This window comes from Sciurus carolinensis, chromosome 10 (assembly GCF_902686445.1).
Source record: "Sciurus carolinensis chromosome 10, mSciCar1.2, whole genome shotgun sequence".
NCBI lineage: Eukaryota > Metazoa > Chordata > Mammalia > Rodentia > Sciuridae > Sciurus > Sciurus carolinensis.
The window spans coordinates 73,047,447-73,061,550 of record NC_062222.1 but is presented as its reverse complement, the minus strand read 5'-3'; the positions used below and the strand labels follow the sequence as shown (position 1 = coordinate 73,061,550).

At 32.7% G+C, this 14,104-nt stretch overlaps 1 protein-coding gene across 2 annotated transcripts in view; it reads left to right on the top strand.

Moving 5' to 3' along the window:
- Cops4 (COP9 signalosome subunit 4) overlaps positions 1-13,214 on the top strand; it is a 32,625-nt gene extending 19,411 nt beyond the window's left edge. Inside the window, exons 7-10 of one of the 2 annotated variants that reach the window (XM_047567499.1) lie at positions 643-813; positions 5,930-6,045; positions 7,587-7,671; positions 12,712-13,214. In XM_047567499.1, coding sequence (XP_047423455.1) covers positions 643-813; positions 5,930-6,045; positions 7,587-7,671; positions 12,712-12,845 — 506 coding nt within the window. In that variant the 3' untranslated portion in view covers positions 12,846-13,214. The remainder of the gene's footprint in view (positions 1-642; positions 814-5,929; positions 6,046-7,586; positions 7,672-12,711) is intronic. The other variant, XM_047567500.1, reaches the window with a different exon arrangement.
- Positions 13,215-14,104: the final 890 nt, after the last annotated feature.

The following is a 14,104-nucleotide window of genomic DNA, read 5'->3' as shown; positions in this document are numbered from 1 at the left end:
CAGTGGACCTTTTTATTTTATTTATTTAAATGTGGTGCTGAGAGCCAGTGCCTCACACATGCTAAGCAAGTGCTTTACCACTGAGCTACAACCCCAGCCCCACGCATGCATTCTTACTACTGAGCTATAACCTTAGTCCCTAATTTTTATATAAATTTATTAATCCTTCTTTTTTGGCTTCTAGGTTTTGTTGTATGGCTTAGAAATGTCTTTCCTACTCTGACATATATGTATATAATAACATAATATTTATAAATGTATATATAATGTATAGTCAAAATATATATGTTGTATGTACATATACACACATTTAACTATATATTATATATAGTATGTATGTACATACTACATATATATTTTAACTATATATTATATAAAATATATTTTATATATTAAAATTCAATTCCTTCATTTTTTTTTTTTGAATACTTCTGGTTCTCTAATACTTTGGTGTTAAGACCTCTTTACTTTCTGAAAAATTGAGAACCCTAGAGAACTTTTTAAAAAAATTTTGTTTATACCATAGCTACTTTGATTGAGGATTGACTATATTTTGATAGGCAAAAATTAGATCATAAATTATGATCGTTTTTCACTGAAGAAACATCGTAAAAGTATTTGATGCTCATATGTTTCCCTTAGGACAGCAGCGTTCTCGAATGTTGGCTACTCTTTTTAAAGATGAAAGGTGCCAGCAACTTGCTGCATATGGGATCCTAGAGAAAATGTACCTAGATAGGATCATCAGAGGAAATCAACTGCAAGAATTTGCTGCCATGCTGATGCCTCACCAAAAAGCAACTACAGCTGATGGTAATGATCATGTCTTACACATATATAGGTATAAACTAGTGGAAAGTATGTTAGATTAGAAGCATCTTGCTGTCTTTTTATAATATTTCTATATAACCATCTGATTAAAAAAGAGGAATACTATATTGACTGAAGATGAATATGATACAGACATGGGCTTGACCTATTTTTTAAAAATAGTTTTTAGATATTGATAGACCTTTATTTTATTCATTTATTTACATGTGGTGCTGAGAATCAAACACAGTGCCTCACACATGCTAGGCAAGCGCTCCACCACTGAACCACAACCCCAGCCCTGACATATTTTTAAATAGCCCCTGTTGTAAAGCATTTTGTGAAATAATGCAGGTTTTGGAAACTTGTGAAAGCAAAAGAAATTATAGACTATACTGATAATGCCTATTTTTAAGGAAAATTCAACCGTTGATAAATAACTCAATCTTAAACATCAGATTATAATTATCCAGTTCTATTTTAGGGCAAAATTTGGCACAGTACTTGCCCAAGGTTACACAAGATGTAGTGTTGCCAATAAGAATAGAACTTAGTGTCATATTTCCTAGTAATGGGATGTATCTGCTTAAGTCAAATCACCTGGCCAGGAAAACTGTTCCTTGTTGAAAACATAAATTGTTTTGTGTACATTTTTATACAGAGGTTTTTAAAGTAGCTTGTAATGGTAATACACATGATACTAAAAAATATAGGTGTAGACAATTAGAAACATGGAAAAGATCAAGAAAAGCATGCATATTGGTTAGGCTTGCTGCCTTGAATTCACTGTCATCTTGCATCAAAGAGAAATTAACTATAAAGAGTCAGCAGTAAAGCTGACTAGATTTAGCTACAAAGTGTAGTGACTAGCTGAAGAACACACACTTCACCCAATCTTACTGTTCTGTGTTAAACCAGATCAGTGAAGGGATTGTATTGACTTCCTATTAAATTTCTTTTGTTTAATTGCACTTTAAGAAGCAATTCAATTAATTCTCATTTTTCTATGTAAATAAGGTATTTTTTCCATAGAATTTACTTTATCCAGGTCTTCAGGAAAAATTTCCTTTAAGGTTTTAGAATTAGTTCTGGTTCTTCTGAGCACTAGTTTTTAACCTTATTTAAACACATTAGGAATTAATCATCTGATCTTCTTATTTTGCTTGGCTGCTAGAAAACTTTAAATTTGTAGACTGTCAGTGTATATATGTGTTTTGATTGTAGCCAGTCTTGCTTTTCTTTTTTCTTTTTTTGGTAATAGGAATTTAACCCAGAGATACTTTACCACAGCTATAATCCCAGCCCTTTTGAAAAAAAATACTTTTTTCTTTAGAGACAGGGTCTCTATAAGTTGCTCAGGGCCTCACTAAGTTGCCTGGAACTTGGAATCGTCTTGTCAGACTCCTGAGTTGCTAGGATTATAGGCCTGAGCCACAGTGCCCAGCTTCTTCTTCTCCCCCCCCTCCTCTTTTTGGTGTATTTTGAGCAGATATAAATTTTTTAAGTTGTCTAACACACCAGTTAAAAGCTGGACAAAATATTTAAAAGCTGCTGAATGTGATATAGTTGAGCTTCAAGTATAACTTTGACTTTAAGATATAGTTAATTAGATAATTCTTTTTAGAAAAGAAGAATATTCCCCTAGTATCTCTGAGGAACAAATGATTCTCACATGGGACTGTATACAGAGGAAATATGTGTCTTACTCCTTTTTCTTGTTAGACCTTATTCTTTTCTTTATTTATCTTTCTTGGGCATTTTGGTTTATTGGTATTCTGATGCTAAGCTTGCAATCTTTTTTTTTTTTTTTTTTTGGTACTGGGGGTTGAACCCAGGTGTATTATTTCACTGAGCTACATCCCCAGCCCTTTTTGTTTTTTATTTTGAAACAGGGCCTCCCTGAGTTGCTGAGGCTGGACTCAAACTTATAGTCCTCCTCCCTCAGCTTCCTGAGTTGCTGGAATTACAGGCTTGCACCACCATGCCCAGCTCTAAGCTTTTGATCTTAAAACAATTTTTATTTTGTTTTTGGTGGTTTTTAATATTACCAGAATTGTGCAATGTTATTCCTAACCTGTTTTCTGTCCTATAGATTTATCTAATTTGGACATTTTAAATAAATGGAATCGTATAATATATGGTCTTCTATGGGTTACTTTTTTCACTTAGCATAATTTGTTTTCAAGGTTCAGACATAACACACATTGGTACTTCATTCCTTTATATTACCAAAGAGTATTCTATTACAGAGATGTACCATTTTACTTATTTGCTTTTTATTTGATGAGCATTTAAGTTGTTTTTATTTTGGGGGCTATTGATGCTACTATGAACTTTTTGCATGAATGTTTTTGTATGTATATTTTTTCAATTCCATTGAGTATACACCTAGAAATGGAATTACTGGATCTTATGGTAACTTTGTTAGTCTATTTTTTTTTTTTTTTTTTTGGTACCTGGGACTGAATCCAGGGTTGCTTAACTACTCAACCACTTCCCCATCCCATTTTACTTTTTATTTTAGGACAGGGTTCAGTTAAGTTGCTTAGGGCCTTGTGGTTGCTGAGTCTGGCTTTGAACTTGTGATCCTCCTGCTTCAGCCTCCTGCATCCCTGGGATTACAGATGTGCACCACAAGCAGGCTTATTAGTCTTTTAAGGATCTGCCAAGGTGTTTTTTCAAAGCAGTAGCTGCATTTTATATTCCTTCCAACTGATGTAAGGTTTCCAATTTTACCACAGTCTTATCCATACTTGTTATTATATTTCTTTTTGATTTATCCATCTCACTTGGTGAAGTGGTCTATCATTGTGATTTTGATTTGCACTACTTCAGTAGCTAATAATGTTGAAGATCTTTTCATTATGCTCATTGGCCATTTGTGTATCTTCTTTGGAGAAATATCTTTTACATCCTTTACCAATTTTTCAATTGGGTTATGTGCCCTTTTATTATTAAATTGTAAGAAAACTTTAGATATTCTCGATACAAATGCCTTAGCAGATAAATGATTGGAAAATATTTTTTCTCATTCTGTATATTGTCTCTTTGCTTTTTTTTTTTCAGTGCTAGGAATTGAACCTAGGGCCTTACATATGTTAAGCCTTGCATATGTACCGTACAACTAAGCTATACCTCTAGCCTTCTTCACTTTTTTTTCCCACTTCACTTTTTTGATGGTATCTTTTGAAATATGAAAGTTTTTAATTTTGATGAAGTACAATTTATCTGTATTCTTTTTTTCTTTTGTTGTCCTTTTTTGGTATCATGTCTAAGAAACCATTGCATAATCCAAGGTCATGAAGATTTACTCTATTTTCTTAAAAGTTTCATGATTATAGCTCTTATATTTAGTCTTTGATTCATTTCGAATGAATTTTTTAATATGGTGTGAGGTAGGGGTCTAACTCAATTCTTTTGCATGTGTATATCCAGTGGTCCCAAAAACATTTGTTGAAAAAACTACTACTTCTTCCATTGAATTGTCTTGGTACTCTTGTTGACCTCCAGTTGACCATAAATGTGAGAGTGTATTTCTGGACTCTCAAGTTTTGTTCCATTGAATAATATATCTACTCTTATGGCAGTACTACAATGTCTTATTGCTGTATCTTTGTAGTAAATTTTTAAATTGGGAAATGTGGACCCTTCAACTTTGTTATTTTTAAAGATTACTTTGGCCCTTCTGGGTTCTTTCAATTTCCAGATGAATTTAAAAAAAAAATTTTTTTTTGTAGTTGTTGATGGACAGAATGCCTTTTTTTTTTTTTTTTTTTGGTGCTGGGGATCAAACCCAGTGCTTACAAGGCAAGCACTCTACCGACTGCGCTATCTCCCCAGCCCACAGAAAGCCTTTATTTTATGTTTATTTTTATGTGATGTGGTGCTTAAGGATCAAACCCAGAGCCTCACATGCTAGGCAAGTGCTCTGCCACTGAGCTACAGCCCCAGCCCTTTCCAGATGAATTTTAGAATATCCTGTCAATTTCTACAAAGAAGCAAGCTAAGATTTTGATAGGGGGATTGCATTGAACCTATAGATTAATTTGTCTGGTATTGCTGCCTTAACTATATATTAGCCTTTTTCCACTTATTGAGTTATCTTTAATTTCTTTCAACAATGTTTTATAAACTGTAAATTTTGTATTTTTGTTCCTAAGTACTCTGTACTTTTTGATGTTATTTTAGACATAATTTTTAAAAATTTAATTGTTCATTGATGATATATATAAATATAATTGATGTTGTAGATAGATTTTTATAACTTACACCTTTATGAGATTTCAGTTCTGCCTCTACAAACATACTGTTCCTATTTCTTTTTTTAAAATATTTTTTTAGTTGTAGATGGACACAATACCTTTATTTTATTTATTTATTTTTACGTGATGCTGAGGATTAAACCCAGTGCCTCATACATGCTAGGCAAGCGCTCTACCACTGAGTTACAACCCCATAGCCCCCTACTGTTCCTATTTCTGAGCTACTAAATTAGCACAGTAATAATTTTCCTGATTATAACAGCAAATTTTAAGAAATAAGATTAAAAAATAACTACAACATTTTTGTTTTATTTTCCATTCACAGATACACTTTTATTTTTGTTTGTTTTTATTTATTTGTAGTACTGGAGATTAAACCCAGGGGTACTCCACTACTAAGCCACATTCCCAGCCCTTTTTATTTTGTAATTTTGAATCCAAATGGTTAAATCCATTCACTTAGTAAGTACCTAGCAATCACTAATTTTGTAAATGCGGTTTTACTTTTATTTAATTGTATGTTAATCAGACTGTATCAAATAAGGAGTATTGGTTACTTTTAAAATATTGATAAGAGAAATAAAGGTAACGTTTTGAGCAGAGGAGAAAATTGGTAAAACGGCTAGTTATTATATCCCTTGAAATTTTCAGAAAAAAAGATGCATCTTTTTAAAGTATAAAACTAGTTTTCAGGGGCTGAGGCTGTACTCAGTGGTAGAGTGCTTGCCTAGCATGCGTGAGTCACTTGGTTCAATTCTCAGTACCACATAAATATAAACAAATAAAGGCATAAAACAACCAATAACATTATTTAAAAAAAACTAGTTTCAGATATTTAACTCTTATTTATATTTAAGGTTCCAGCATCTTGGACAGAGCTGTTATTGAACACAATTTGTTGTCTGCAAGCAAATTATATAATAATATTACCTTTGAAGAACTTGGAGCTCTTTTAGAGATCCCTGCAGCTAAGGTATTTTCTTGATTCTAATACATAAAAAAGGAAGTTAAGACCCTGAACTGTTGAAGTAATGAGAAAATAAAATACATAATTGACAAATATTGTCAATTGCTACAGCAAAAATAAAACTACAACACATAAAAAGCCTCAAGTAAATGAAGATAAGTTATTTAAATGTTAAAATACTTTTGTAATGGAATTGCCTTAGTACTTTTGGTTTTTAAATTGTGTTCTATGATAAAGTTACCTAGAATGGAAAGTTATAGACTTCCAGGTTATGACACCCATTTCATGAGGATATCTTTGTTTAGTGTTTAGTTATATCTGCTTCATAATGATTTCTGATTTATTTAAAATTGATTTTGATACATTCATGTCTTCTTTTTGCTGTGCTAGATTAACAGAAAGGTTAAATATTTCATCTTTTTGAGAGAATGATTTGGCAATACCCAAGGCTATTCTGTTGCAATTTCTGTGCTTGGTTTAATTTTAAAAATGTATCTTAAATATATAGGAGGAATTTATCCTAAGAAATTTAATTTCATAAGGATTCAGTTGACCATATATAAATTTAATTTCATATTTAGGATTGAATTGCTAGGGAATTTTAATTTATTGAGGACTTACAAAAATTTTTATTTTACTTTTAGATGTTGGTTGACTATATAAAATTTCTAACAATGTACCAATTGTAAAGGGTGTTTCAGTTATCATTTATAAAACATTCTTTTAATTTTAAATAGTATTAAAAGTAAACAACTTTACTTTCACCTTACTTGCAAACCTTAAAAGTCACATAGTTATAAGTCAAATTCCCCTTTTATCTGGTAGTGAAATTTCAATTTAGAATTTTCTAACAGTTTCTTTTTGGGAACCAAGACTTAAATTACCATTTAAAAGATGGTTTCTTCTTAGATTTTGAGGTACAATCCCTTGCTGACCCCTAAGGGAAATGAATGTATTTTAAACAATAAATGTTAGTTATAGTCTATTAGGAATGATTTATGATTGCTTTTGAAGAGAGTCAGAATTAGTAAATGACCCACAATGCAGACTGCTTATACATAGTAGACATTAAATATGTCTTCAGGAGCTAGATGGAAGATCTTTTGCTCCCCTTTAACTGTCTTTTAAATCCTTTTGAATTTGACATTTGTTCCTTCTTTCAATTTTTTTTCTTAAAATATATAACTTTCTTAAAGAGTTTTTGGGATAATAAATACTGTGGAAATTGAAATGAAATAAAAACTAGTTTCCCCAGAGGAAGAAAAATTTTTAGTTTCATTTTGAGCAGAGGAGAGAATTGATCAAAGGGTTACATTCTTGTTTAAAGTCTCACAAGAACATATCCAAATTGACTTAAAATAATGTTATGCCCAGAAAGAATTAGGAAAATAGGCACATTTACAAGATATATTTTTCTAAAGGATGGCAGATGAATTTATATGTAAAGCTTAGAGATATATGAACCAAAAGTTTTTAATTCTCTTATATGTGAATGACTTAGATGTGGTAAGTGAAGTTTGAGAACTTTTTTTTTTTTTTTTAAATAGGCAGAAAAGATAGCATCTCAAATGATAACAGAAGGACGTATGAATGGATTTATTGACCAGATTGATGGAATAGTTCATTTTGAAAGTAAGAAGTTTTGTGTATTTCTGTTGTGTGAAATGGCATTGTATGTTGCATATGTATGATTAAAATATGTTGAATAATTTATTTTGACAGAATTTTACTACTGGAATAAGCTTATTTCTAAGAGAAATAATTTTAAATAACTAAAAAGTTATATTCATGAATCTGCTTAATGCAGCATTTTCTAAACTAAGGAAAACATTGAAACTTGAATTTTATCAGTTCACTCAGATACTTATCAAACATTTACTGACCTCATAAGATGTATTGGGCATGTGGAAAAGCCAGTTGCATTTCCTATTCAGCAACTCATTAAACTAATGGAAACCAGCAGGTAAGTGGATCCTTTGACTTTGTTATTGTCTGATATCTTTTCAGCTTTTTATTCCCACATCCGTTACACCCTGGTCTTTGCTGTACCCAGAACTGTTTCACTTGTAAAATTTTAATTTGAAACACCTCACTCTGACCATAACCTTTTCCCTTTTTCTCCGTTGGTCTGTCTTTTACTTCCATTCCAGTTACTCCCATTCCATAGCTCTTCCTTGGCCACATGGGAGTACATTGGCTTTGTACTTCCTTCCAGTCGGTGAAACCCTTTTATTTGTCTTTACTTTTCATTAATATTTAAATGTACTCAGGTCACTCCCATTTAAAGAAAGATTCTTTTATCTTTGAGGCTTCATCCTGACTTTCAACAAAATGAATAGTGTTACTCACTTTCCTTTTTGAACACCTCACTACGATCACTACTGCTGCCTTGACTTCTTTCTTCTTCAGCCTGTTTTCCTGCTTTCCCAGGTATTTGCAGTCATTGTAGATTCTGTGGTACCTTTAAATATTGGAGTTACTTGTGGCTTAATCCTTGACCTTTTCTATGTAACACTACTGTGTTTCCATAGGTAATCTCATTTAGTCCCTTTGATTCAGCTACCATCTGTTTGTAGAGGATGGTTAGATTTACCTTCATGTCTATCTCTGATTCTCAGGCCCATGGCTTAGTTCACTATTAAGGTGTTTGTACTTGATTGCTTCATGGGCAATTTAGAATGAATTCATATCCAAAACTGAATTCATTATCTCTCTTTCCTGTATGCTTTCCTGTAGGCTCTTAGTCATTCAAAAACTGCAGTGTTCACGTTCTCCAACATTTGTTGTTCTTAACATCCTCCTCTTCTTCATTGCCCAGAAACCTGTCAGTTTTTCCACCTAGTGTCATGTGGAATCTTTGTGCTTTTCTTCATTTTGTACCATCTGCCAACCTATTCTGAACCCCACTATCCTAACCTCTTCTGATCTTCAGACATACCCTTTTTCCCCCTTCAAATCTACAGTTGCTGCTTTCTGATCTTTTTTTTTCTACTGGCCAGAGTTATTGTGATCTTTTAAACTTGCAAACATAAAAAAGAAAAATTTTAAAACCCCAAATGATTGAATCATGTTCTTATTTGCACTCTAACAAATGGCTTCCCTATTGCTTATTGAACAAAGTTCTACGAAGTTTCCAAAATGCCCTTCCTGGTTCTTTCTAGTTTTCTCTTGCCAATCCAACCACAAAAGTTTTTGTATTTTTTTCAGCATTGTAAATTCCTGCCCGTCAAACATCCGAAATATTCATCCTCTTTAGTAATCTCCTTTTTGTCCCTTGTCTCAATTTGAACAGTGTTAATCATTAACAATTTTCCTATCTTTCCAGATTAGGTGGGGCTTTATATGTTCTTTTGTCACCCTGAATTTCTCCCTAGCATTAATCTTAATTATTTTCAATTGTGTATCTTTGTCTAAGTGTCACTTGCAGCTTCCAAGCTGAGCTTCCTGATGGCAGATATTAAGACTGTCATATTTTCCACAGTATATTCAACATCTAGTGACCAGCACACTGTGAATGAGAAGTAAACACTGCAGATGATGGGTAGCATGGCAGAGGTACCACCAAGGAAGGGTCATTTAGATTAATTTATATCAAGTTAATATAAAATATTTTTCTAATTTTCTTAGATCTTAAAAAATTATAATGGTAAATAACAAGTAAAGCATTACAATGATAAATTTAAAAAGCACTCATCATATCTTTCCACTCCCTCTTCTGTTCCTCTAATCTAAGGTCTGTGATGTAACTAATATTGTCTGTCAACTTTGTGTGTCTTCCCAGATGCTTATGCAAGATATATGTAAAAACATAGATGTTTAAAAATTTTTTTAGTTGTCAATGGACCTTTATTTTATTTATTTATATGTGGTGCTGAGAATCGAATCCAGTGCTTCATGCATGTTAGGCAAGTGCTCTACCACTGAGTCACAACCCCAGCCCCCCATAGATGTCTAATAAAAGTGGGATTACAAGTGGGCTGAGGTCATGGCTCAGTGGTAGAGCACTTGCCTGGCAAGTGTGAGGCACTGGGTTCCATTCTCAGCACCACATATAAATAAATAAAATAAAGGTCCATCAACAACTAGGTATATATAATACCTAGTTTATATATATATAAAATGGGATTACAAGTTATATTTTAAAGTATGTAGTATTTCAAATTGCTTTTTAAATTTATTGTATTATGGACATATTTTCAAGTTATAAAATAGCAATGTAATTTGTTTTATAGCTATATAATATTTCATTGAGTTCAACTCTATCATTGTCAAGCGGTTGCCTTTTTTTTTCCCATTACTTCTGAGTCTGGCCTCGAACTTGCCTCATCCTCTTGCCTCATCCTCGTGAGCCACTGGCATTATAAGCCTGCATCACCTTGCTTGGCTTCCTTGCATATACCTTTATGTACTACTACACTTATTTCTATAGAATAGTCTTAAAAGTAATATTTTTGCATCAAAGGATATGTGTATTTTTACTTTCAAGGGATACTATCAGTTAGCTTTCCAGAAAAGTATGGCCATTTAGAATTCCACCAGTATGAGAAAATGAATCTTCAATAGCTGGATATCATGGCTTTCTAAATCTTTTGCCATTTGATGGAGGAAATGACATTATTTATGTGTGCATTTCCTTGGCATTAATGAAGTTTAATAACTTTCCACATATTTGGCATTTGCCTTTCTTTGAATTAATATTACTTTTTCTTGTCTGTTTCCTCCTTTCTACTACACCTCTCCTGACCTTCCAGCATCTATTTTTTTATAGTTTTTGGTATATTGTTTTAACTTTGTTTTATGTGTTACTGGTGTTTCCCCCATCATGTCATCATGTCATTACAAAATGCATATTATAAATGTATTTTCTTAAACTGTTGTGTAGCCAAATATGTCAATTTTATATTTTAAGTTTTTTGAGTTTCCTGTATTGAAAAAGTCTCTATGTTAGGATAAAGCTAGTGTTTTCCTAAAATTTCTTCTAATATTTGTGTTTATTCTTATATATGTAGAAATTTAATATATCTACAGTTTATTTTTGTGGTTCATTAGGGTACGATCTAATTTTTTTCTAGATGAATAACTAATTATGCAAGTATAATTTATTAAGTAAAGTATCTTTTCTGATAGAATTGTGATCTTTGATATATGTTGGGTTCCACATACATGTTTGCGTCTACGTCATTCACGATCTGCAACAATGTGATAATAAGTTTATTATAAATGTTACTGTTGGTAAAACAACCCCCCCATCACTGCTTTTCATTTTATGGAATTGAAATCCCATAACAAAAGTAACCTTTTTTTGGGGGGGGGTGCTGGGGATCGAACCCAGGGCCTTGTGCTTGCAAGGCAAGCACTCTACCGACTGAGCTATCTCCCCAGCCCCCAAAAGTAACCATTTTAAAGCAAACAATTCAATAGCACACACTCCATTCCTATGTAGTGTACCTCCATCTCTATCTAGTTTTGGAAAAAAATTTTGTTGCTCCAAAAGAAAATCCATGCCCATGAGCGTTATTCCTATTCTTTCTTCCTGGCGCTGCCCTATTGTCTTCTGTCTCTATATTTACCTATTTTGGAATTTCTTATAAATGGAATCATCTAAGATGTGACCTCTTCGTTTTTTTCATTCAGCATGTTAGGTTTGAGATTCATCCATGTTGTGGCATTTCACAATTCTGCCTCTCTTTTTCATTTTCAAAATTATCTTGGCTATTCTCAAACACCAATCTTCTATATTAACTTTAATGACTTTGCTCTGGTCATAAAATGAAATAGGAAAAAAATGGGATCATCTTAGGGATTTCATTAAATTTCTGTAATACAAGGGAGAATTGATAGTTTTATGACATTACATATTTCTACTTGGATTATGATTTGTATCTACCCAATTTATTTTGTTTCCTTTATTATGATTTTATATATCTTTTCCCATTAAATCTGTGACCTTTTTTTTTTTTTTTTTTTTTTTTTTTGGTACCAGGGATTGAACGATTGAACTCTGGGGCACTTGGCCACTGAGCCACATTCCCCAACACTAAATTGTATTTTATTTAGAGACAGAGTCTCACTGAGTTGCTTAGCACTTCACTTTTGCTGAGGCTGGCTTTGAACTCTCTTGATCCTCCTGCCTCAGCCTCCTGAGCCACTGGGATTACAGGTGTGCTCCACCTTGCCCAACTTCATTGTTTTTTCAATTCTAACTACATTTTGCTAGTACAGAGAAAAATCTGGTGAATTCAAGGTAGTGTTTTGGGTGGTTATTATTGGGTTTGTTTGTGTTTAAATGTTATTCTTGAGTCAAGCAGAGGCAGCCTTGAATATACAAGTAGATTTATTTTCCCCAGTAGATGGCAGTGTTGTATGATCAGAAACCTGTTAAGGGAAAAACTGCTTTCCTAAGAGGCGCGCGCGCGTGTTTATGATTGAGGTTAAGTTAGCTGACTTTCTTTTGTTTTCAAGAGTTAATAACTTTGTATATATTTTATGTTTTGTTACATCTTTTGTTAGTGGTTTAAGTTCTTAACTATTGCTTAGTTAGCTTACCTGCTTTAGCTAAGATTTTTGGAAAACACTTTAAAAATGAATATTACTTTATCTTTTTAACTTCTGTTTGCTATGAATACAAAGGAGTCATTTCAGTTTTTTGCATTATTTACTTTTTTTCTTTAGCACGAGAAGCCCTGCCAACATGGGACAAGCAGATCCAATCACTTTGTTTCCAAGTGAATAACCTTTTGGAGAAAATTAGTCAAACAGCCCCAGAATGGACAGCACAAGCCATGGAAGCCCAGATGGCTCAGTGAACCCTTACAGAACTTCTGTACACACTACATCTTTTTCATGTTGTGCAGATTGATTTCACTTTCCCTCCAAAGCATTTGCATCATGACCTTATACATTTCAACCCCTTTTATGCTGGATTCCACTTAAAGAAGACATTAGAGCAGGAAGTACAAGCATTTAAAAATATGTAGTTCCCATATATTCAGGGTCCATGTATTGAGCTAATTCAGATGTTTTGGAAGCTTTTTCTTTAAACAAAGGTAAAAATATATGGCTAAAAAGTTTGGGATTTGTGATAACTTTGTAGTCATGTAAACTTAAGTGCTTTGTGCCTCTCCAAATGTGGTTATTCTAATAAATGGAGAAATGAGCCAAATAAAAGTAGTTCTTTGTTTTTAATTAGTGAAAAGTATTTTTTCCTTCAATTCAGCAGATATTGATTTTTATTACAAAAAAAAAAAAAAGAAAAGCTATAATGCCTGTTCTCCAAACATTCAAAGTGTCCAGACATTCAAATTGGAGTTGTATCAACTATTAGAACACACAAGAGAGGAGGTCTTTATTTAGCAGGGAGAAGTCAGGGAAGGCTGGCTTCTTGGAGTGTGATTTCAGCTGGGCCTATAGAGAATATGGTGAAGGACTTTTTTAAAAAAAGTATAAAAGTTATAAATCATACTCAACAAACTAGATGTAAAAGGAAACTACCTCAAAAATTCCACAGCTAACATTAAGCTCCATGATAGAAGACTGAAAACTTTTCCTCCGAGTTCAGGAACAAGACAAGGATGTCCATTACCATTTCTATTCAACAAAGTCCTACAGCTTCTAGCCAGAGCAATAGGCAGAAAAAGTAATAAAATGAAGTATTAATATTATCTCTGATTGCAGGTGGTATAAGCTTCCATGTAGAGAACCCTAAAGATTCCACAAAAACCCTGTTAAATTAATAAGTGAATTCAGCAAAGTAACAGGATACAAAGTCAACACAAAAAATCAGTTGCATTTCTGTACACTAAAAATGAACAATATGACAAGGAAATTATAAGACTAATTCTTCTGACAATAGAATAAAAAGGAATAAAATACTAGGAATTAAATGGAAATACATTCGATGTGAATGGACTGGAAGATTTAATACTCTTAAGATGTCAATACTACCCAGAATGACCTATAGATTTAATGTGATCTTTTTCCAAACCTCAAGATTATTTTTGCAGAAGTGAGAAACCTATCCTGATATTCACATTGAATATTAAGGGACTATGAATAGTCAAACAAC